Below are 25,614 nucleotides of genomic sequence, written 5' to 3' on the forward strand. Positions count from 1 at the left end.
GTCCTCTGGTTTCCTCCCACAGGCCAAAGAAGTGCGAGTTAGGTGCATTGACATGCTAGATTGCCCCTTAGTGTCCCGGGATGTGTAGGTTAGAGGGATTAGCCGGGTAAATATGTGTGGTTACGGGGATAGGGCCTGGATGGGATTGTTGTCAGCACAGGCTCGATAGCTGAATGACCTCCTTCTGCACTGTAGGGTTTCTATGATTCTATGATTCTAGACCTCCATTAGATCGCACCTTAAATATTCTATAACCCAAATTGCAAACCCAGTCAATAGAGCTTATCCAAACAATTTCACTCTTTTAGCCCCTGTACCAGTCACAGGAAGATTACAAGTGCATTTCCTTATCCAGCATCAACCTGAAGCACAGAACGCAAGTATATACACAGCTATGTCAACAGACTGAGGTCAACCTGAAAGCAGTGTGCATAATACTATGCAAGCCAGTGTGAAATTGTAATAAAATCCTTTCATTTACACTTTCCTACAAGCAAACCCTTATTATAAATAGCAGGATTTTCTTAAATAAGATAAAAACTGGGCAGGACAACGACAGTTTGACTCTCACAGAGACCGGAGGGAGGGAGACAGAGCTCAGGGGCACCACTTTATGTGGTTCTATTTACAATGATTTTGACGGCTGTTGAAATGTTCTAAACAAATTGCAACCCCCCCCCCCCCCCACCACCCCACTAGTATTTAGGTTCGGACAAAACTTTCAAGGCCTCCGTTAATAACCCAGTCCTGGAAGAATTTTATAGTATGCCTTCAACCTCTCTGTACCACGATAAGTCTCGTAAATGTGGTAAAATTTAAGGCACTTGCATTTTTAGTAAGTGGCATTCTGTTTATTTCTGTTGGGAAATTAAATTGTTTTTCCTCTCCTGCTTGACATTTATTTGCAGATCAGAATGGAAAAATAAAACAATTATCTCTCTCTCTCCCCTCCCTCCCTCCCTCCCCTCTGCACTCAGCCCAGCTCCTGGATGTTTCCAGCAGAGACCGTGCTTTCACCCCAGCGGGAGTGCACACTCACCTGAACCGAGCTGAGGGCGCTGAGAGGCGGCGGAAGGTCCCGATCGAGCCGCGGAGAGAGGCAGAGAGCGACAACAACTTTCCACGAGCAGCCTTGTGGCAGAGGTAAAATAATAATATATTTCTGTTAAAAATCTATAAGGGGGAAAAAAAACTGGCCACGAATGTTTTCTTGAACCCAAAAAACACACAAACAGCTGGGAGATAGCCACTAGATTGTAACCACTGGGAATCAAATGAATGAATGAATGAGCTTAGAATGTAGAAGAATTCAGGGGGCTCTATGTGAGTGGACAGAAGATATAAAACTCCTGTCACTCTCTCTTTTCTGTCAGAACCACTCAAATAAATCTGCGGGAGGGGTTCTTTTCCCGGAGTGTAGGAGGGGAGGAATGTGGGGCAGGTTTTTAATACATTGCCCTAACCGGGGTAAGTAAACCACTCCCTCTGGAATGCTGGAGGGGTCAGCGATCAGAGGAAGTTTGGATGAATGTGCCATTGAAAACCCACTCGGGGAAAGTTAGACAACTGTCTAGGATTTCTTTCAGAGGGCGAGCAGTGCAGAAAGCTGGCTGGGGGAGATGAAATTCGCTGGCAGGAGTTAATCTGGAATTGCAAAGCAGATATTTAAAACAAAATAGATATATTTTCTGTACCGCATTATTTGTCGAGGGGAATTCCTTTGAGAATTGCAGCTCTATCAATGGGATACATTTACTGCCATTTTGGGGAAAGTAACAAACATCTTTTGTTGTATAATTAAATCAAAAATTCTACATTTCGTTGCTGAATTAACCTTGTAAACTCCTCTCTCTCTCACACACACATTTATATATAAAGTTTACTATGTTGTCAGGGAGGTGGATAGTTGATGCTGCAAAGGCCCTGACAACATTCTGGTAATAGTCCTGAAGGGCAGCACGGAGGTACAGTGGTTCGCACTGCAGCCTCACTGAGCTAGGGATCCGGATTCAGATCCCGGCTTGGGGGACTGTCTGTGTGGAGCCTACAAGTTCTCCCCGTGTCTGCCTGGGTTTCCTCCGGTGCTCCGGTTTCCTCCCACAGTCTGAAAGACATGCTGGTTAGATGCATTGGCCGTGCTAAATTCTCCCTCACTGTGCCCGAACATAATGCCGATGTTGGACTGGGGTGGACAGGATGAGAGGTCACACGACACCAGGTTATAGTCCAACAGTTTTATTTGAAATCACAAGCTTTCAGAGCACTGCTCCCTTGTCAGGTGAAGTACAAACAGGAGTGTGGCGACTAGGGGATTTTCACAGTAACTTCATTGCATGTGAGCTATGTGTGACAATAATAAATAAACTTTAAACTGAAGATGTGTGCTCCAGAATTAATCGTGCCTTTAACCACGTTATTCTAATACAGCTACAACACTGACAATGTGGCAAATTCTCAGGTATATCCCAATGTGGCCATTTACCGCACCATCAGCCTACTCTCAGTTATTAAAATGATGGAAGGAGTTGGGGACAGTGCTATGAAGCAGCATTCACACAGTGATAACATGCTTAGGGGTGCTTAGTTTGGGTTCTGTCACTCAGCTCCTGACCTTATTACAGCCTTGGTTCAAACACAGACAAAAGAGCTGAATTCCAGAGGTGAGGTGAGAGTGACTGCCCTTGATATCAAGGCAGCATTTGACCGAGTATGGCATCAAGGAGCCCTAGCAAAACTGGAGTCAATGGGAATCAGGGGGAAATCTCTTCGCTGGTTGGCACAAAGGAAGGCAGTTGTGGTTTTTGGAAACCAATCAACTCAGTCCCAGAACATCGCTCTAGAAATTCCTAAAATCTGTGATTGAATTTAAAAATTGAATAGGGGCGGCACGGTGGCACAGTGATTAGCACCACTGCCTCACATCACCAGGGACCCGGGTTCAATTCTGGCCTCGGGTCACTGTCTGTGTGGAGTTTGCATGTTCTCCCTGTTTCTTCCGGATGCTCTGGTTTCCTCCCACAGTCTAAAGCTGTGCGGTTTAGGTGCATTGGCCATGCTAAACTGCCCCACAGTGTCCAAAGGTTGGGGGATTACGGGGATAGAGTGCGGGGTAGGCCTGCATAAAGATGCTCTTTCAGAGAGTTGGTACAGACTTGATGGGCCAAATGGCCGCCTTCTGCACTGTCAGGATTCTATGAATAGTTTCCTGTTTTCATAAATTTGATATTGAAAATATTTTGAAGATTCTCTTGCCCAATCCCAATGTTAACAAAATAAAAATTATTTTGCAATGTAAGTCAATGTGAAGATGAGAAACTCTCCAATGCTTCATGTGTTAGTGATGGTGTAAATATAACAGGAATACTGTTCTTACTGTTTATGATTTTATTTGGATGTTTCTCCGCTGTGTTTACCATGTTACCAGCAGATAGTGATGAGAAATCCAATTTGTAGATGAATGGGATCTAGTCAGGAACACTGGTGCAGAATTTGTAACCCAATACCGCACAACCATTCCATTGGTTCAAGAGGGTTCCCCCTCTTGAAGATTGAACCTAAACTAGAATATTTTCCCTCAGATTGGGCATATCTGGAACTAAAAAGATATAGCTTAGAGTTTTGGATGATCGTCTAATGTTAAGATGAAATGTTGGATGGGGTTTCCTGAAATTCAAGGCTGATGGAGGTCTTGAAAAGCAACGTTGTGTCCTCTAATGGCAATGGCGGTTTTTCACACTATTATACGGCACTCAGATAGAAAAATGTTAGACCAAGGGATTCATGCCGGTTCACCCATCCTGCCAACACCTCAGTACATCAATGGTGGGAATGTTCCATTTAAACGCTGCCCCAGCACTTACGAGCCACTTCTTCTGGCCTGGAGTCATCACCCCTCCCCCCTGAGTCTTTCCCCTGTAGCTCTGAGTCATCCTCCCTCATCCCCAATGCCTTTGCCCCTTATCCCTGAGGCCTTTCAGCTCCCCCGAGATGCTTGCTACTTGCCCTGAGCCCTTGGCCCTTTTCCCCATGGCCTTTGCCCTTTCTTCTGAAGCCTTTCCCTTTCTGAGGCCTATGCCCCATCCCCTGAGGTCTTTGCCCCTTTCCCCAAGGCACTCACCCCTTTCCCCGAGACCTCCCCTGTATCTGTAAGTTGTCCCCTGGTGCCCTCTCTCCCCTCTGAATAAGCAATGCCACTTTTTGAGCTCTCCGCTCACCTCCAAACCTCCTTTGGAGGTCAGCTCGCTAGGTGCATGCCTTTGAAAGCAGTTGTGATTTGCACCGTCGTGGGGCTGCAAGGTGGCACAGTGGTTAGCACTGCTGCCTCACAGCGCCAGGGACCCAAGTTTAATTCCAGCCTTGGGTGATTGTGCGGAGGTTGCATGTTCTCCCCGTGTCTGCATGGGTTTCCTCCGGGTGCTCCGGTTTCCTCCCACATTCCAATAATGTGCAGGTTAAGTTGATGCCATGCTAAATTGCCCCTTCGTGTCGGGGGGATTGTCAGGGTGAATACGTGGGGCTATGGGGATAGGGCCTGGGTGGGGTTGTTGTCAGTGCAGGCTTGATGGGCGGAATGGCCTCCTCCTGTACTGTAGGGATTCTATGAAATTCTATGACTTCACTCTGCTACGGGTGGACTTTTTGACAGTGGGGTTAGGGATGGGGGGGGGGGGGCGGTGGTGGGGGGGGGGAGCGGTGGTGGGGGGGGGGGGGGGGGTGGGTGGGGGGGGGGGAGGGGGGGTGGGGGGAGGGCAGGGGTGGGGGCGGAGAGGGGGGGATGATTCCTGTGAGGAGGCCCAACAATGAGATGCAAATGAATGGAAGGGAGGTTCCCAACATTGCATGGCAGTAAACGTGATCCGCCACTGATGGGGGGAAGTGGACGATTGCGGCTCGTTTTCCTGCCGATGTAAAACTTAATTTGGACTTCTTGCAAGATTTTCCTCTCATCATCAAACCCACCCCAGGAAAACAGAAGCAGAAAATCCCAGCTGCTGTCTTTTAGATGCTGATTGACGTATGTGTGTCTGTCTGTGTGAGTGTGGGTGCGCGTGTCTGTGTGTGTGTGTCTGTCTGTGTGAGTGTGTGTGTGTGCGCGTGTCTGTGTCTGCGTGCGTGTCTGTGTGTGTGCGTGTCTGTGTGTGTGCGTGTCTGTGTGAGTGTGTGTGTGCGTGTCTGTGTGTGTCTGTGTTTGTGTGTGTGTATGTGAGTGTGAGTGTTAGTGTCTGTGTTAGTGTCTGTGTTAGTGTCTGTGTTAGTGTCTGTGTTAGTGTCTGTGTTAGTGTCTGTGTTAGTGTCTATGTGTGTGTCTATGTGTGTGTCTATGTGTGTGTCTATGTGTGTGTCTATGTGTGTGTGTGTGTGTCTGTGTCTGTGTGTATGTGCGTGTGTCAGAAGTAGCCTGGTGCTTATGGGAGAAGCTGACAACTCAGAGGTTACCAGTTCACATTCCCACCACAGCCTGCAGTGAGGTTTAGTTCAGTAACTGGTGGCTTGGTGAGGGTGAAAGCTGCCATTTCATTTGACGAACCCAACTGGTTCATTAATAGGAAAGAAGCTGTCTGTCCCATACTTGGTTTGATTACACGGGACACCAGGCACACACTGTATTGTTGACCCATGATGCCTTCAGGATAAAGGGGGATGGGCATTAAACACTGCTTTACCAGAGTTATCCACATTCCACACATTTGGTCAGCCCAAAGATGTGCGCGTTAGGTGGATTGGCCATGTTAAATTGCTCTGTAGTGTCAGGGGGACTAGCTGGGATAAATGCATTGGGGATATGGCCTGCGTGGGATTGTGGCCTCCTTCTTTCTGCACTGTAAGATTCTATGATTCTGTGGTAGAGGACGGGTTAATGTGGGACTGGAGAACAATACCGCCCTCGGTATGATGTAGAGAGTCATATGATCATAGACTGTACGGTAGAATCTAGAAAGAACCAGTAGCCCTGTATGACAGTACCTTGGATATGTACACAGTTATGGATTAGCAATAAAAGGTTTAAGTTTAACCGTACAAACAAAAGAATAAAGAACAAAGAAAATTACAGCACAGGAACAGGCCCTTCGGCCTTCCAAGCCTGCACCGACCATGCTGCCCGTCTGAACTAAAACCCCCTACCCTTCCGGGGACCATATCTCTCTATTCCCATCCTATTCATGTATTTGTCCAAATGCCCCTTAAAAGCCACTATCGTATCTGCTTCCACTACCTCCCCCGGCAGCGGTGTTCCAGGCACCCACCACCCTCTGTGTAAAAAACTTGCCTCGTGCATCTCCTTTAAACCTTGCCCCTCGCACCTTAAACCTATGCCCCCTAGTAATTGACTCTTCCACCCTTCTGACTATCCACTCTTTCCATGCCCCTCATAATCTTGTAGACTTCTATCAGGTCACCTCTCAACCTTTAGACATTTTCATGAAACACCGACAACCTTGACTACACCAACAATGAACTATGATACAGATAGGACCCAGTTCCCAAAACCAGGTCTTGTGATTCACCAATTCCTTTGCATCTATCCCATCAAATTCTTTTGTCACTTTCAATTCCTTGATTAGATTACCCAGCCACCCTAAACTCCAGGGAATATAAACCAAGTTTACGTGGTCTTAATCCTTCAAACTCCTGCGTCGTTCTGCTGAATCTGCACTTTGTGCCGTTTGAGGTTCGTACCTGATTGATTTCTCCAGCTGTGCTCCCAGATGTTTTTGAAACGGTGATCCCTGCAGTAGTTTTCCAGATCAGCTTCCTGCACATTTTACAAAACTGTTCCTCATTGTCACATTTTCTGTTGTTGGATTCCATCCCTCACCATCTCATTTTCCCTCTTTCCTGCTGCTTTTTCACTTCAAAAACTTGTTCAACAGAGATGTTTCCACTGACCTGAATTCCCAATATTGCATTCTGCACATCCCTCTCTCACTCCCCAAGTTCCACCACCTCACCATCCCTATTCCTGCTTCCGAATGTTCTGCAAGTACCAGCAATCCCAAAAATTCTCGGTGCTTCTCTTCCCACTGCTCATGATCCCAGTAACTCTCCCCCATTCCCAAAGCACAATTACACCGACGTCGTTCCCAAATCCCATTGGGCTAAGTGCCCAACTCCAGCAAACCAGGTCAGTTCACCTGGAGGGACTGATATTACAACAGTTGAACTTCCTTATGGAAGAGCACACCCTGTGAGCATTGCCATCAGAGGACAACTCACTTTTATAGTAATCAAAATGAAAAATGGGAAACTTGTATTGATACAGCAGGTGGAATATTCTGGCTGTTCACGCCGCCGGGATTCTCTGGTCCCGCTGCAGTGAACTGAGATTTGGCTGAGCGCCAAATTCTCCGTCCTCATTTGCAGCCGTGGCGGGGCGTGATTAGCTGGAAAATTCCGGCCTTTATCTTTCATGATCTTGATACAATTAACAACCAAAAAAACTCCTTTGAAATGTAGCCACTGTTGTATTGTGGGAAATGTGGTGGCTGCTTTGTTTCCTGCAGACTGCAATGTGATAAATGGCCAGATCATCACTTTTAGCTGTTATGGGATAGATATTCACCTGCACCTCCCCTGCTCTGTTTCTGCAACTTGATTTTGTCTGTTTGCACTGTTTGAGAGCACATTTCCACTCCATCTGACGAAGGAGCAGTGCTCCGAAAGCTTATGGCATTTGCTACCCAATAAACCTGTTGGACTTTAACCTGGTGTTGTGAGACTTCTTACCCTGTTTCAAAAGTGCCATGGGATTTTTTTTAAGCTTTTAAGTTTATTTATTAGTGACACAAGTGGGCTTACATTAACACTGCAATGAAGTTACTGTGAAAACCCCCTAGTCGCCACACTCCGGCGTCTGTTTGGGTACACTGAGGGAGAATTTAGCATGGCCAATGCACCTAACCAGCACGTCTTTCGGACTGTGGGAGGAAACTGGAGCACCCGGAGGAAACCCACGCAGACATGGGGAGAACGTGCAGACTCTGCACAGACAGTGACCCAAGCTGGGAATCGAACCCGGGTCACTGGCGCTGTGAGGCAGCAGTGCTAACTTTTGACATCTACCTGAGAGAACTGACTGAGCCTCAATTTAACAAGGATGGCATCTCTGACAGTGAAGTACTCCCTCAGTAATGCATTCGGAAGGTCAGGCTGGATCTTGTGCTCAATTCTCTAGACCAGGGCTTGAATCCACAGACCACCGACTTTGACGCAATAATGCAATCACTGAGTCGCAACTGAATGTCAGGTAGCTCCTTCTGCTCCCATTCATATAAAAATCTTTGCCTCTTAACTCTTTGATTCCAAATTCCCTGGTGCAATCATAGTCCTCTGCTGTTGGAGACAGATTTCTCCACCGCCTTACTCCCGCTGGGTCTTTGTGAGATTTGGCTGCAATGGAATGAGGTCAAGACCGTCACTGTGACTCAGGATCCTTTTGTGCAGATCAGGGAACTCAAAAGCCTTCCACTTCTGAGCTTGCCAGCCTGTGATTTTCCACTCGCTCCTTTTAATGGGTGTGAAATTATAGGTTGGCAAAGCATAGAAGCAGAGGTAAATCCCGGCCATAAAATATGAATTGATGGTTTGTAAAGGTATCTGTGTTTCACCATTTAAATTAGTTCTTAAGACAGTTCGATAGATTAAATCTGCGTTAATTCACTTGAGGTACTGAGCTGGGCCTGACATTTATTAAATAAACAAAGCACTTTGAAACAGTGCCTCACGTAAATCTAATTTGGAAATCAAATGAAGGCATTTTATAGTCTCACATATACTTATATCATCATGATATGCCAAGAAGAAAATATATGAATGATAAAAAGATATTTGGTGATGATATGTGAAGCATTGAATACATCAGGAGGTGCTGATATGTGATAAATCAGGAACTTAAATTGAATAAATATTATTTTAATGATATTACTGTCTGAGTTAGAATGGGAATGCCAACTGAGAATCGTCTACATTAGAATCAGACATTCTTAAAGCACATTCCATTCAGTCCATCATGCCTGTGCTAGCACTTGGAAAGAGTGTTCCAGTCTCACTCCCCTTGCTCCTTCCCCATGACCCTGCAATTTTCTCCCACTTACGTGTTTATCCAATTCCTTTTCAAAAGCTACTTCCACTAATTATAATAATGTACTGTGTAAAATAAAAACTCTCTTCATTTCACCTTGGTTCTATTGCCAAGCCTGTAATGCCCTTTGGTTACTTCCCCTGCAGCTGATAGAATGGGTTTCATTCTATTATTCATCATAATGGCCAACAACATCTCAGGACAACTGGCACCAACTTAGATCACGTAATGTCTTTAATGCAGAAAAACATTGCAAGGTGATTTGCGGGATGATTCAATGGATTAAATATTGGGCAGGCCATGGTCCATGTCTCAGCTCAGAGCTGAATTAGTCATCAAGGTTGTGAATCTGAGGAGTTGTGAATAGTGCTGAACATTGTGCAATCATCGGTGAACATCCCACTTTTGGTCTTATGATGGACGGAAGATCACTGAGGAAGCAGCTGAAGATGGTTGGGTCTAGAACACTATTGAATGTGTCTCATTCAATAAAAGATGCAATACTGGAAAGTGTTGCCTTTGCCCCGAGGGGATAGGTCCCCGTATTTGAATATATGTAGCTTCTAGCGAGCGTAAATGAACGACTTTGTGAGACTGACAGAATCAAAAATTGGTCGTTGGTTAGTTCTACAGCACCTTTAATGAAGGAAGTACCCGAAGTAGCTTCACATGGATGTAATCAGATGCAACAAAATTATGGAGTCAAAGAAGGAGATATTAGGAAGGGTGACCAAAAGCCTATTTAAAGCAGGATCTTAAAGGAGCAGAGAGAGGCAGGGAGATTTAGGGAGGGAATTCCAGAGTTTAGTGCACAAGCAGCTAAGGGTACAGGTGCCAATGGTGGGACAAAGGGAATTTGGGGATGCTTGAGAGGCGAGAGCTGAATGAAGACAGTGTTCTCCGAAAGTTGTAGGTCCATCATGGCATTAACAAAACAGAGACTGGAACGACTGGGACAGACTGTGAGTAGTATATTCATGCATATAGTGTCAGCATTCAGCCGAGGTGCTTGAGGCTATCTTCTGATCAGCCCTGCAGGGTCCACCACTGACGTTGAGCGTCACCGCCTCAGATCAGGATCGTAAAACAGACTAAATCATCTGAAACCCCAAATACAGTTTATTTCAGGAGTGACTCACTGTGATAACACTGCTGCAATTTTGAAGTTCGGGACGCAGTATAAATAATTCTTAAACAGTTTCAAATAATCTGGCGCCCACTGTACAGACATTAAACCCACACTTACTGGGTTTCTGTCCTTTGGTATTGAAGCAGTCAACATGAACCATGTTTAAGTTATTAATTTCAGTCTGTATTTTAATATCATATTTATATAGTCTGTCTTCATATTAATTTGGTGACTCACTGAAGCGTGCTCCCCTCTCCCATCTGCTAGATGTCTGACAGATGATGAAGATTCAAGGTTCAGCCATTGCTCTACGATGAGTTCTCTAAGTTCAGCCAGCAATGCAGGCCAGTGAGGTTACCACAGTGTGAGTTAGCACAGCTTTGGTTAGTGTGTGCAATAGTTAGCTGATTACTATTTCTTCCCAATGCAATCCATTCCCATCCTTTATCCCTGATTATTCCCAATCAATAGATATTTCCACTCCTCAGCTCTATCCCTTCCCAATCATTGTCCATTTCCTTTCCTGATTGCCAGCCCACCTCCATTGCTTTCTAGCTTCAATTCTGATGTCCACCCATTGCTTTTGATATTTACATCAGTTAGTACAAGGTAAGGTAAAGTCACCATAATCCCAGATGACCATTGGCTGCTCTCCTCTTTGACTGGTGGTGATTTAACCTGAGGATCACCACACCTCAGGCGAGGGACAAGGTTGAGAAGTATGAATGACCTCAGAATCAGTTAGTGGCACTCTTGCCACTTGAATTGGAAGGTTTTGGGTTCAAGTCCCACTGCAGTGACTTGAGCACAAAATCCAAGATGACATTTAAGTGCAGTGCTGAGGGAGTGTAGCATTGACAGAGATGTCAAACCCTAAATGAGGTGTTGACCTGAGACCCCAAGAGGATTTTACAGCCTTGCTTGTCCCAAAACCGTAAAATTCCGCCCGAGGTCAAGGGATCTTTCCATGGTCCTCCCCTTGCTCACTCCGATTCCAGTGGCGGGTAGGATGGTAAAATTCCACCCCCGTCTGTCCTCTCAGCTGAAGAAATAGCATTATCCTGACGACACCAAGGTAGGTGGTGTTGTGGATAGTTTGGAGGGATGTCAGAAGTTGCAGCGAGACATAGATAGAATGCAAGACTGGGCGGAGAAGTGGCAGATGGACTTCAACCCGGATAAGTGTGTAGTGATCCATTTTGACAGATCCAATGGGATGAAGCAGCAGTATAATATGAAGGGTACCATTCTTAGCAGTGTAGAGGATCAGAAGGACCTTGGGGTCCGGGTCCATAGGACTCTTAAATCGGCCTCGCAGGTGGAGGATGCGGTCAAGAAGGCGTACGGCGTACTAGCCTTCATTAATCGAGGGATTGAGTTTAGGAGTCGGGAGATAATGCTGCAGCTTTATAGGACCCTGATTAGACCCCACTTGGAGTACTGCGCGCAGTTCTGGTCACCTCATTACAGGAAAGATGTTGAAGCCATTGAAAGGGTGCAGAGGAGATTTACAAGGATGTTGCCTGGATTGGGGGGCATGCCTTATGAGGATAGGTTGAGGGAGCTTGGTCTCTTCTCCCTGGAGAGACGAAGGATGAGAGGTGACCTGATAGAGGTTTACAAGATGTTGAGAGGTCTGGATAGGGTAGACTCTCCGAGGCTATTTCCAAGGGCTGAAATGGTTGCTACGAGAGGACACAGGTTTAAGGTGCTGGGGGGTAGGTACAGAGGAGATGTCAGGGGTAAGTTTTTCACTCAGAGGGTGGTGGGTGAGTGGAATCGGCTGACGTCGGTGGTGGTGGAGGCAAACTCGTTGGGGTCTTTTAAGAGACTTCTGGATGAGTACATGGAATTTAATGGGATTGAGGGCTATAGATAGGCCTAGAGGTAGGGATATGATCAGCGCAACTTGTGGGCCGAAGGGCCTGTTTGTGCTGTGGCTTTCTATGTTCTATGTTCTAAGAGCTGGTGAGTTCTCTCTAGTGTCCTGGCTAATATTTATCCTTCAGCCAAACAGATTAATCCTCCCATTCATGTTGCTGTGTGGGAGCTTGCTGTGGGTAAATTGGGTGCCCATTTCCTACATTTCAACAGTGACTATATTTAAAAAGTATGTCATTGATTGTAAAATACTTTGGAACATCCTGTGGTCACAAAGGCGCTATAGAAATGCAAGTCACTCCTTTTCAATGTTTATGTGGAGTAAATGACATCTCAGATGGAAGGGGAATTAACACAGCTTTGCCCAGTGTTGCCTCCAGCCAGAGTTAAAATAAAACAGTGAGAAGCCACTATCCATTCCGACTGCTGATGTATACCCCATCCCAATGACTATCCATTCCCATTCATCTTCAGTTTCCATTCCCGATACCTATCCAACAATCTCCTTCAGCGAGAAGCTGTATGTGTGTCAGTATCAGATTCAGTGATAAAGTTAAACTCTTCCCTATTGTTGAAGAATCTATTAACACTGACTGGCAAGGCTCAAGCTTGAAGCTTGGCTCTTTGGACCATTCACAAAGCCACAAATAGCTTTGGAACTGCACAGTGTGACTTAACTGACCTTCAGTAAATTAAGCAGAACAAACTGTTAGGCTTGAATCCCAACTTTGTACATAAATCTCTTAATTGTGTGTTTAAAAAAACCTTTTCATTTCAGATCTGCGGTGGATGGGCCTTGTAATCAAAGTCCTTATGCAGCAAATTGTTACCACATGGGATGTGCTGCCTGACAGGGCGCTGGAAGCAGATTGAATAGTAACTTTCATAAGGGTTTTGGATAAACATTTGCAAAGGAAAATTGTTGGCATGGTTGCGGGAAAAGAACTGAGAAATGAAATTAATTGGATAGATCTTTCAAAGAGCTGGCACTGTCACGATGGGCTGAATGGCCTCCTCCTGTGTTGTCTCAATCTGTGGTGCTATGATTTGATTTTAACAAAGCGATCTGTTTAAAGCAGGTCAGGCTGACAATCGAGAGGAGCTGACAACATCACCCTGTCCATTGATCACAGCCTCCTTGTATTAATGTCAAGAATGCAGTCATGTTGAGGCTATGGGACGGGTTACTATAATAGGACTTGATCTTTCATCCAGCTGATAGTCAGTGACACTCAGCTGAGATCTGACAGATGGAGCTAGGCTCCTTGCACAGGCATGTGTTTTAATTTGGAAAGATTTTCTTTATAAGAGCTCTAATGCATTGCTTACGTTTCATTTAACTGGACTGAAAGTGGTCAAAGAGTCATAGAGTCATAGAGGTTTACAGCATGGAAACAGGCCCTTCGGCCCAACTTGTCCATGCCACCCTTTTATTTAAAACCACTAAGCTAATCCAAATTGCCCGCATTTGGCCCATATCCCTTTATACCCATCGTACCCATGTAATTATCTAAATGCTTTTTAAAAGATAAAATTGTACCTGCCTCTACTACTACCTCTGGCAGCTTGTTCCAGACACTCACCACCCTCTGTGTGAAAAAATTGCCCCTCTGGACACTTTTGTATCTCTCCCCTCTCACCTTAAACCTACGCCCTCTCGTTTTAGACTCCCCTACCTTTGGGAAAAGATATTGACTATCTACCTTGTCTATGCCCCTCATTACTTTATAGACCTCTATAAGGTTACCCCTCAGTCTCCTACGCTCCAGAGAAAAAAGTCCCAGTCTATTCAGCCTCTCCTTATAACTCAATCCATCAAGTCCCGGTAGCATCCTAGTAAATCTTTTCTGCACTCTTTCTAGTTTAATAATATCCTTTCTATAATAGGGTGACCAGAATTGCACACAGTATTCCAAGTGTGGCCTTAGCAATGTCTTGTACAACTTCAACAAGACGTCCCAACTCCTGTATTCAATGTTCTGACCGATGAAACCAAGCATGCCGAATGCCTTCTTCACCACTTTGTCCACCTGTGACTCCACTTTCAAGGAGCTATGAACATGGACCCCTGGATCTCTTTGTTCTGTAACTCTCCCCAATGTCCTACCATTAACTGAGTAAGTCCTGCCCTGGTTCAGTCTACCAAAATGCATCACCTCGCATTTGTCTAAATTAAACTCCATCTGCCATTCATCAGCCCACTGGCCCAATTGATCAAGATCCCGTTGCAATCCGAGATAATGTTTTTCACTGTCCACTATGCCACCAATCTTGGTGTCATCTGCAAACTTACTAACCATGCCCCCTATATTCTCATCCAAATCATTAATATAAATGACAAATAACAGTCATGAGCAATGACTGACGCTATCTCATAGGAAACGAGGAACATTAACAGTGCGTCCTAATCCTTGGGGAGTGAACCGCACACATCGGACTGATGGGCGTGGCAGGGTGGCACAGTGGTTAGCACTGCTGCCTCACAGCGCCAGGGACCCAGGTTCAATTCCCGGCTTGGGTCACTGTTTGTGTGGAGGTTGCACGTTCTCCCCGTGTCTCCATAGGTTTCCTCCGGGTGCTCTGGTTTCCTCCCACAGTCCAAAAGACATGCTGGTTAGGTGCATTGGCCATGCTAAATTCTCTCTCAGTGTACGGAGTGTGGCGACACAGGGATTTTCATAGTAACTTCAATGTAGGCCTACTTGTGATACTAATAAATAAATTTAAAACTTAAACTTAAAACTTATACCTGCCTACACAATCACTAGGTCCTTTGCAAAGGCTTAAAAATAATGTACATTCACAATGAAAAAAAGCAGACTGAATTATCTGACCTCTGTCCCCAAAGAATGGCCATATTTCTTAGTGCAAAGGGCAGGAAATGTGGACCATGGATCAGTTACAAGAGCGCTTTTGTGTTATTTTGGGATTTACAGGACTTTAAGTGCAGGTGCTGAGTCTGCATCTAAGTTAAGCACGGAAAGATGTCTGCATCAGGCCTGATATCAGTGATTCCCTCCTGATCCAGTCTGCTCTCTGTCCTTGCCTGGATTTTACCATGCTGTTTGATTCTGTAGACATTTTATTCTGTTGTACATTTGTGCTGTATTACTACCTGCAGTGCTGTTGTATAGTTCCCCCCATCCCAACTCCCCTCCTCCACCCAGCATGGGCCCCCCCCTGCCATCTGTACTTATTGCCAGGAAGAAAAAGCAATGGAAATGCCATTAGGGAATTAGGGATTTATCTTGGCCAACAATGAGTGAAAGGCTCTTCTAATGCGAAAGGACTGTTAGTCCAATTGGTCATTTTATTTCTTTTCTTCTTAGCATCTACGTTCCGGTCTGCATGTGTCCTTCCTGCTTGCTTGGAGCATTCCTGAGACCAAGGGATCCAACGGGAAATGATTTGACCTTTCTGTCATTGACAAATAGTTAGCGAGCATAGAGATCTGTGGTACCAAACACTACCTATCACGGTGCCATTCTATCCCTCTGTAGGTCTGGCTCAGATCAGCCCAGTGTGACCCGTGACACTTTTCGAAAGTACCTCCAGCAACGCCCTGACCAGACTGTGTTGATTCTGCATGCTAAGGTTGCTCAGAAATCATATGGGAATGAAAAGAGGTAAGAGAGCATGGCTTTGGATCTGAGACCTAAGACAATTATATCAGCATAGTTCTTAACTTTCTTTAAAGTATTTCATTTACTTTTTACTTCACGGAGATGTGCACTTTCTACAGCTTCAGTGCAGAATAGGTTGTCATTGTTGCAATGGTATGAATGCTTCCATAGAATCCCCACAGTGCAGAAGAGGCCATTTGGCCCATCGAGACTGCACTGACTCTCTGACAGGGTAACTTACCCAGGCTGTCTACCCTGTCCTATCCCCATAACCCCACACATTTCCCATGGCCAATCCATCCTACACATCTTTGGACAATAAGGGGCAACCTAGCATGGCCAATCCATCTAACCTGCGCATCTTTGGAGCGTGGGAGGAAACCAGAGCACCCGGAGTAAACCCACGCAGAAAAAATGCAAACTCCACACAGATAGTCAGCCAAGGCTGGAATTGAACCCGGGTCCCTGACGCTGTGAGGCAGCAGTGCTAACCACTGTGCCACTGTGTAATGTGAAAGTTTCCCCTAATCAAGCATTAATGACGGATATTCTCAGGACCAGTGTAGATAGGAGATAAAGTCTGATTATTAGAACAAATGTGTGAGAGAGAAAAGTTCATTCAACGCCAGCCAACATCAATCTATTCACTTGACTGATAGAAGTTTCTCTTTATTTAGGTTTTTCTGTCCTCCACCATCTGTCTACCTGTCGGGTCCAGGATGGAGAATGAAACACGAGCAACTGAAATGTAAGACAGTCTTAACATTACCCAGTGTATTTAGTTACCAATGGTGTTTGGATAGGATCTGTTACTCAGGAGCGACAGGCAATGGCAAGACTGACAGACAGGGTCATGTTATAAAAGGCTGGGGGGGAACTTTACAAGAGGCTGGTGGGGGTGGGGGTGGGGGGTGGTGGGGGTGGGGGGTGGTGGGGGTGGGGGGGGTGGTGGTGGTGGGCGGGGGTGGGGGGATTGGGGGAGGTGGGGGGGTTGGGGGAGGTGGGGGGGGGTTGGGGGAGGTGGGGGGGGGTTGGGGGAGGTGGGGAGGGGTTGGGGGAGGTGGGGGGGGGTTGGGGGAGGTGGGGGGGGTTGGGGAGGTGGGGGGGGGTTGGGGGAGGTGGAGGTGTGGGGGGGGAGAGGGGGTGTGGGGGGGGAGAGGGGGTGTGGGGCGGGGGGGGGGGATGGTGGGAGGGGTGGGGCGATGGCCTATGTTCTGGGGACCCAGGTTCAATTCCTGCCATGGCAGATGGTGGAATTTGAATTTTAAAAAAAATATCTGGAATTAAGCATCTATAGATGACCATGAAACCATTGTCGATTGTCGGAAAACCCCATCTGGTTCACTAATGTCCTTTAGGGAAGGAAATCTGCTGTCCTTACCTGGTCTGGCCTACATGTGACTCCAGAGCCACAGCAATGTGGTTGACTCTCAACTGCCCTCTGGACAAGGGCAACTAGGGATGGGGAATAAATGCTGGCCCAGCCAGCGATACCCATGTCCCACAAATGAATAAAAAAAGGACTAGTAATCCAGAGATATAAGTTCAAATCCTAACGTAGCAACTGGGGAATTTCAACGCAGATAATTAAATGAATCTGGAATAAAAAGCTAGGATGGGTATTGATGACCATGAATCTTCTGAATTGTCAGAAAAAGCTGACTGATCTGGGGAAGGAAATGTGCTATCCTTACCCAGCCTGGCCTACATGTGGCTCTTAACCCAAAGCAATGTGGTTGACTCTTGGGCCCATAACTTCCGAGTTCCCCAATGCTGGGGAATTCCTCATGGAAGTTCCCACATGAGAGTTTGCCTGGCGATTGCTCAGAAGTGCTAACTTCCTCTGGACTATTGCGCTGGGCTGGGAAATATCTGACAGAAATGATTTAATTCATTAACTTTGGATTGTTCTGCTGGTTTTACCCTGATAGTTACTCTGAATGAGTTAGAAGGAATGAAAATAATTCCCAACTCCAGAGTAATTATCTAAACACCCAGACCCAGCCTCGTATGGGACACCCCCTCCACACATCACACCCCCCTCCCCCTCCACCCTAGGGGACCCACCGCAATATCCCCGTTCTGACTTAAATCCCCCTCCTGATCCAACCCCCCTCTTTGTTCTCATCCCACTCCTCCACTCTGACCGCCTCCCCCACTCTGACCACCCTCGCCACTCAGACACCCCTCCGCCCTGACCCTCTCTCTGCCTTACCTCTGTTGGCCTTACCAAAGATATTAACATCCAATGAGTGAATTTAAACACAGTCAGGTAGGGATTGACTCGGGGGACAAAGCTTTTTGTGGTTCAAAGTGACAGATTGAATGGATCACCTGGTCATCAGCCTGGCACATGTAATCGTGATGTCAGAGGCATCAGTGATTAGAATCTCATTGTAACTTACAGCACTGAAGGAGGCCAATCAGCCCCATCATGCCAGCTCTTTGACAGTCACCTCCCCGTTAGCAGCCATGTAATCACTTGAGTGAGGCAAAAAGCACAGGAGAGAGAAATTAGGCCAATTCGGAGGGAAAACTTCCTCTGAAACATTTCTCTCCGCCCATCCTCCCCCTCCCTCAGGAATTTCTAATTTCCAAACTGTTGGGCCACTCCCACGTCTCTCAGGTTCAGTGAGCTGGAGAGAGGTTGAATTTGCAAGAACAGGACAGAAAATTACAATTTGTAAAAATGTTTATGAGAAAGTAGTATTTGGAAAACTTGCAGTGGATGTGTACACTGAACTTTCATCTCTCGGTCCTGGTTCAAATTGATAAGGTGAAGAATTCCTTATTTGTTTGTCTGCAAGGGTTGGATGGGAAATGAGTTTGGACCAGCCTTAACCCAGTTGCTAGGGAGCACAGTACACTGGTGGCCATAATGTGGAACCAAATTGGGCATTTAACACTGGGTAGAAGGTGTGCCAGAATGGAAATGCTATTTGGAAGTAGGCACTGCCCATTAGTGTCCTCCTTTTAGGACAGTTTCACTCTGCAGTTCGTTCATTTGATCTTGGATTGTTTGATAGCTACACTTGACTGCCTAAAACAAGGAAAGTGTTTTATATAAAACTCAAACATTATGTCAGGCCATTCAGCCCATTGAGGCTATGCTGGTGTTTATGCTCAACATGAGTCTCCTCCACTGTATTTCACCCTATTTCACCCTGTGTTCCACTCTCCCTGGCGTGTTTAAATAGCTTCCCTCGAGGTTAATCACCACAACCACATCCTAACCACTCTGGGTAAAGACGTTTTTTTTCCCTCAATCTTGTCCCTTTGTGAATCCCAAAAATAATTCCCCAAACAGAAACGCCCTCTCAGCAAAAGAATGAAAGCACAACATGCTTTTGTTTGCTTTAAACATTGCTTTTTTGACACAGGAACCTCTGCATGCATATCATCGTGTTTAAACTCTGTGAACTGCTTCATTGAATAGACCAAAAACTAACCATCTGTTACAGGGTTTGAACTTTCTGATGGTGGAACAGATTAAACTGCTTTGTCCTTTTTTTGATAAACCTGCTGCCTTTCCTGTCTGTCCCTGTTTGGTCATGCCTAAAGTCAGCTTCAGATAACTGTCAGTGATCCAAGCATAACGGCCATCTGATCCAAGCCTTCCAACACACTCGCCTACTCCTGTTTATTGCCAATGTACAGAATTCCCAACCTAAGCATTCAACACTTCTCAGTTATCTGCTTTAAGGAAAGCAATGTCTATAAAACATCGTCAACCCTCTGCCAAGCTTAACATGGAGGTAGTGGGATGATTTTGAACACTAATTGTTTCAGACAAGAGTCTCTGAATATGTTAGTTTTGTCTAACCTCAATATCTGAATGAATTATTAAGTGGACAGGGCACTAAGATTCGCACCTGAGGATTTAGAGAAATCCTGGTCCAGAATCATCCCAGTCCAAGCAAAACATTCCTTGGACAGTCAGTTAATGCCGGGGAATTGGTGGCGCAGTGGTATTGTTGCTGGACTAGTAATCCAGAGACCCAGGCTAATGCTCAGTAGGACCTGGGTTCAAATCCCACCATAGCAGTTGATGAAATTTGAATTCAGTAGAAATCAGGAATTAATAGCCTAATGATGGCCATTGTAAATTGTTGTAATCTGGTTCACTAATGTCCTTTAGGAATACAGTCACCGATGGGACAGAAGATTTCATGGTGTTCTGGTCTGTAACCCCTTTCTAAGAACATTTAAGTCTGGCCTACACGTGAGTCCAGATCCACAGCAATGTGGTGGACTCTTAAATGCCCTCTGAAAGGTAGGTCCTAGCAAACCCCTCAGTTCAAGGGCAATTAATGCTGGACCAGCCAGCGATGCCCACATCCCATGAATTAATTTTTTAAAAATCAGGACTGCTCTCGATGGGGAACCCTACCACAGAGATAACCAAGAGAAGAGAGGGAAACAATTTGCATCATCAAGTCAGAGAAGCTCCACTTTTGTGGATGGACAATTTTAATCCGTCATTTTCTCTCTGTTTACTCTTCTTCTCACTTACATCACTGCAGCAGAGATGCAGAATTTTACAGGCAGATTAACACATTTGTGCATTACCTAACAGAGCAAAGTATGTCCCCAGGGGATGCGACGTCTGTCTGTTTGCTGCTGTTGTGTTAAACTAGTGAGGGCAGTGATTCCTTGGACTGTTGAACAGGGAACTCTGGAGTGTACCTTGGGATCCTAGCAATCTGCAGCGGCAATCGCAATGCTGGCACTTTCCTAAAAGGAACACTGTTATTGGGAAATTCTTTTTAAAATTTATGCTCAATTATCAGGGTGAATTTTCTTGCAGTGGGACAGACTTCAATATTTTTAAAAACTCAGTATCAAATTCATTATTGTGTAGGTGTGAGTTGGATACAAGGGAAATCTCCTTCTGCATTTCCATAACACGGTGGCACAGTGGTTAGCGCTGCTCCTTCACAGTGCCAGGGACCCGGGTTCAATTCGGCCTCAGGTAACTGTCTGTGTGGAGTCTGCATGTTCTCCCTGTGTCTGCGTGGGTTTCTTCCGGGTGCTTTGGTTTCCTCCCACACTCCAAAGATGTGTAGGTTAAGTGGATTGGCCATGCTAAATTACCCCTTAGTGTCCCAAGATGTGTGGGTTAGATGGATTAGCCATGGAAATTGTGTAGAGTTACAGGGATAGGGCGGGGGATACTCTGTCAGAGAGTCGATGCAGACTCCATGAGCTGAATGGCTTCTTCTGCATTGTAGGGATTGTATGAGGATAGAGGCTACAATGTGCATGCGCATGTTGTCACAGCAACTCGGACTCCCTGAGTGAGGGAGACCACACCTACACCTCCCACATCACTAATCAATATTTCCATGTGGTGATACCCAGAGCAGCCCAACCAGCAGTCCTTAAAGGATTGGTGCAAGAAACAGGATGAAAACCCTTTGTGTAGCCTGTTTTCCTGAGGCTATGAAGAGTTGCCAAGCATTGGAGTCCCTACCCCACCCCTCCTAACTTTAATAGTCGATGACTGGTATGGGTCAGTGAAAGTGTTTTTCAAACCCTCCCACCCACTCACTGATGGCTTACCAATTAGATTCAAATGAGGCCTCACTGTTTTCCGATCAGGGCCATTGTGATCTCCTGGACTCGTTTCGATCGCCTCAGGGGGTCGGAGAGGAATTTCCCAGATTTTTTTTTCCCCATATTGGCCCTGGGGTTTTTCACTCTGGGTTTTCGCCTCTCCCTGGAGATCACATGGTCTGGAATGGGGGGGTGGGGGTGAGTTAATAGGTTGTAATGAACAAAGCATCGTAGCTGTGAGGGACAGCTCGGTGGATAGGATATTGGTATGTAGATAGGCTGGAAAATTGGGCGGGGATCCTGGATTCAGGATTCAATCCTGGACCGGGGAGCGGCGCGGGCTTGGAGGGCCGAAGGGCCTGTTCCTGTGCTGTGTTGTTCTTTGTTCTTTGTTTGTTTGTTTGTAACAATTGAGATTCCTTTGACGGTTGGATATTTGCCGAATTTTCTGGTTCATTGATCAGAAGCCTCAAACTCTGAAGGGCACTGCTTTGGTGTGATCTTGCTGGAAGTGTGGAGCAAAGACGGGTTGTCATTTTGGAATATCGCTGCATTTCCAACCAAGTTGTGGTGTGATGATGGCAGAATATCCGAGGAAATTCAGAAACCCAGGGCCAATCGTGTCCCTTTCAGTATGTTGTTAAGGCTTGGGAGTGACGTGGGGGTCAGTGGAGAGGAGAGACAGCTGTGGTACAGTGGATCAGGCCTTTGTTCAGACTAACTCGCCCTGGACCAGATGGATAGAACACCATGAGGTGACTGATACCATTTTTATTCTAGTATGTGGTCTGAACGAATCGAACTGCCGCCTCTGTGGGTACATGGGCCTGGATAGCATGACTAACAATCAGGAAGCTGCGCTGAAGATCAACCTTGAGGAACAGCCAGACTCCAAGGTAAGAATGGAAACATGTTTGCTTTTACACTCCTGTGGTTATATTTTAAAACCATTAGCCTTGACATTGCATCCCATTGGGATGTGTTCTTTACATAAGATACCTGGCACAGAATCAGGCCACTCAGCCTGGCCAGTCCATGCTGGGGGTTTATGCTTCTCTCAAGCCTCCTCCCAACTTTCCTTATCTAAATCCACCATCTTCACCCTGTATTTGCTTCTCCCTCTTCTGGTTCTCTAGTTTCCCCTGAATGCATCCATACCATTCACTTCAAGCACTCCCTGTGGGAGCAGATTTCACATTCTCACCGCTCTCTGGGTAAAGAAGTTTCTTCTGAATTCTCTGTTGGAATTCTTGGTGACTATAAAACCATATAATCCCTACAGTGCAGAAGGAAGCCACTTCGTCCATTGAGCTTGCACCCTATCTCCGTCAGAGATCCCACCCAGGCCCTATCCCCATAATCCCACCCATTTACCCTGCTAATTCCCCTAACCTACATATCTTGGGACACTAAGGGGCAATTTAGCATGGCTAATCCACCTAATCTGTACACCTTTGGACTATCTGGGCGGCACGGTGGCACAGTGGTCAGCACTGCTGCCTCACAGCGCCAGGGACCCTGGTTCGATTCCCGGCTTGGGTCACTGTGTTTGTGAAGTTTGTATGCTGTCTGCGTGGGTTTCCTCCGGGTGCTCTGGTTCCCTCCCACAGTCTGAAAGACGTGCTGGTTAGGTGCATTGGCCGTGCTAAATTCTCCCTCAGTGTACCCAAACAGGCGGTGTGGCGACTAGGGGATTTTCACAGTAGCTTCATTGCAATGTTAATGTAAGTCTACTTGTGACTAATAAATAAACTTAAAAAAAACTTTTTATCTTGGTATTGATCCCCACAAGAGGAAACATTCTCCCTGTATCCGCTCTTTCCAAACCTTTCAGAATTCAAAATAATTTTTGGTAAGTTGTCTATCATCTTGGCAGTGCCGCCCCGGTTTGGCAGCTTTAGGTTTGCTGAGTGAGAGGGTGAGCCCCAACCTGAAAATCCACACTTGGAACTGGAGAGCTGTGAGCTGCAGGGGGATTTAAAAGGCTACACCAGGCTTAATTCACATTGAACTTAAATCCTGCATAGCTAAAGTCCAGCGAAGATAAAATGTAATCTGACACCTACTGTGCAGTACTGAGGGAGTGCTGTACTAGAGGAAGTGCCTAGCTCTCTGGCGCTGTGAGGCAGCAATACTAACCACTGTGCCACCATGCCACCCTCCTTGGGTGGGATTTTCCGGCCGCATTCGCCCCGAAACCAGAAAATCCTGCTTGAGGTCAATGGACCTTTCCATAATCTGCCCCTCACCTGCTACGATTCCCGTGGTGAGTGGAATGGGAAAATTTGGTCCGTTAACTCTGTTTCTTTCTCCACAGATGCTGCCAGCACTCCCAGCATTTTTTAGTTTTATTTCAGATTTCCAGCAGCTGCAATATTTTGCTTTTGGATTAGTTGGTCACCTGAAAATGTCGCAAGCTCAGCTTTGAATATTTAGTTGTTGGGTTGTGGCCGCCCCGGACTGAAGACGGTGGTCTTATCTATGTGTTATTGCTGTGTCACTTCCCAGCCTGGCCACCAGGTGGAGTCCTATTGCAGAAGTCGAGTGACCCTTTTGGTTGCAATAAAGATGTTGTCATTGTCCCAAGGGCAGTTCTCCCCTTTGAGGGGGAGAGCTGATTGGTGGTGATTTAACCTGAGGATCACCACACCTCAGGTGAGAGGCTAGGTTGAGAAGGAAGGGCCTTCATGTGTTACCTCAGCTGGTATGGGAATTGAACCCACACTGTTGGCATCACTCCACATCATGAACTAGCCGTTCAGCCAACTGCTAAACCACCCCCGCTGCTTGGCAGTCATGAAGATCACTAAGCTCTGGCCAATCCAACTTAGAGTGGCACCATGGAGTTCAGTGATCAGGACAAGAGATATAATGTAGGGGAAATAAAGGTTAAAATAAATAATTTCAGCCGGTGCCGTGAAGGTTTCTAGTGATTATTTTTTGGAATGAATTCACTTCATAGATCACAGAACAGTGCAGCCCTGAAGCCCTTTCGTGTCTATTTGAAAGAGCTATCCAATTAATCCCACTCCCCTGCTCTTTCCCCCAAAGCCTTTTCAAGTATTTTTTTCCTAATTGCTTTTGAATGTTACAGTTGAATCTACTTTATCATCCTTTCACGCAGTGCATTCCAGACCAACAACACTCACCGAGTAAAATAACTTCTTCTCAGGTTCGATTGGCAATCACTTTAAATCCGTATCCTGAGTTACCCTCCTTGCTAGTGGAAACACTTTTCCTTGGTTCAATCTGTCAAACCCTTCATCATTTGACCCGTGCTAAATCTCCTCTCAACCACCTCTGTTGTAAAGGGGACAATCTCAGATTTTTCCATTTCGTTGTCTCTCATCCCTGGTATCATTCTGGTATCTGAAGCTTTGTTGTCCTTCCTATGATATGGCATGCAGGGTTGAATAGAACCCTGTACCTGTTCAGTATAACCTTCTCTCTTCTATTTCTCAATGAATAAAGAAGTTAAATCAGGCTTTTCAAGTTTTTAATCATAGAATCATAGAAACCCTACAGTGCAGAAGGAGGCCATTCGGCCCAACAAGTCTCCACCGACAGCAATCCCACCCAGGCCCTATCCCCATAGTCCCACATATTTACATATTTACCCTGCTAATCCCTCTAACATACGCGCCCCAAGACAATTGAGCATGGCCAATGCATCTAACCCGCACATCAGTGGACTGTGGGAGGAAACCGGAGCACCTGGAGGAAACCCACGCAGACACGGGGAGAACGTGCAAACTCCACACAGACAGCGACCCAAGCCAGGAATTGAACCCGGGTCCCTGGAGTTGTGAGGCAGCAGTGCTAACCGCTGTGCCACCCACAATTCCATTTTGCAAGTTGCTGTTTACTCTGCTTCCTCACCCTTTTAGGAAGCACTTTCCAGATCATCACAGTTCGCTCCGTTTACAAAAGAAAATCTAATTTCCCCCTGGTTCTGTTGCCAATTATCTTAAATCTGTGAATTCTGCTCACCCATCCTCCTGCCATTAGAAGCAGTTTCTCTTCAGTTACTCTATCATACTCCTTCAGGGCTTTGAACACCTCTGTTAAATCTCCCCTTAACCGTCCCTGCTCTAAGGAGAACAACCCCAGCTTCTCCAGTCTCTCGGTGTCATTTAAGTTCCTCATCCCTGGCAGCATTCAAGTGAATGTCCTCTGCACCCTTGCCAACATCTTGGCATCCTTCCTGCAGTTTGGTGTCCAGATTTGACCACAGATACTCCAGCTGAACCTTTAACCAACCAGTTAAGCAAAACATCTTTGTTTTCTGCGTCTCTATTTATGTGTGTTTTTTAAAAGCAGCTTTATAAACCTATCCTGTCTCCTTC

General features: G+C 46.0%; 1 protein-coding gene across 1 annotated transcript in view; it reads left to right on the top strand.

Annotated features, from left to right (window-relative positions):
- The window catches only part of rbpjl (recombination signal binding protein for immunoglobulin kappa J region-like), a 75,138-nt gene that overhangs the window by 29,520 nt on the left and 20,004 nt on the right, over nt 1-25,614 (top strand). The window contains exons 3-7 of the mRNA XM_078236081.1: nt 309-376; nt 1,000-1,143; nt 15,590-15,715; nt 16,390-16,460; nt 22,049-22,164. Coding sequence (XP_078092207.1) covers nt 309-376; nt 1,000-1,143; nt 15,590-15,715; nt 16,390-16,460; nt 22,049-22,164 — 525 coding nt within the window. The remainder of the gene's footprint in view (nt 1-308; nt 377-999; nt 1,144-15,589; nt 15,716-16,389; nt 16,461-22,048; nt 22,165-25,614) is intronic.

The sequence above is a fragment of the Mustelus asterias genome, chromosome 20, assembly GCF_964213995.1.
Source record: "Mustelus asterias chromosome 20, sMusAst1.hap1.1, whole genome shotgun sequence".
Taxonomy (NCBI): Eukaryota; Metazoa; Chordata; class Chondrichthyes; order Carcharhiniformes; family Triakidae; genus Mustelus; species Mustelus asterias.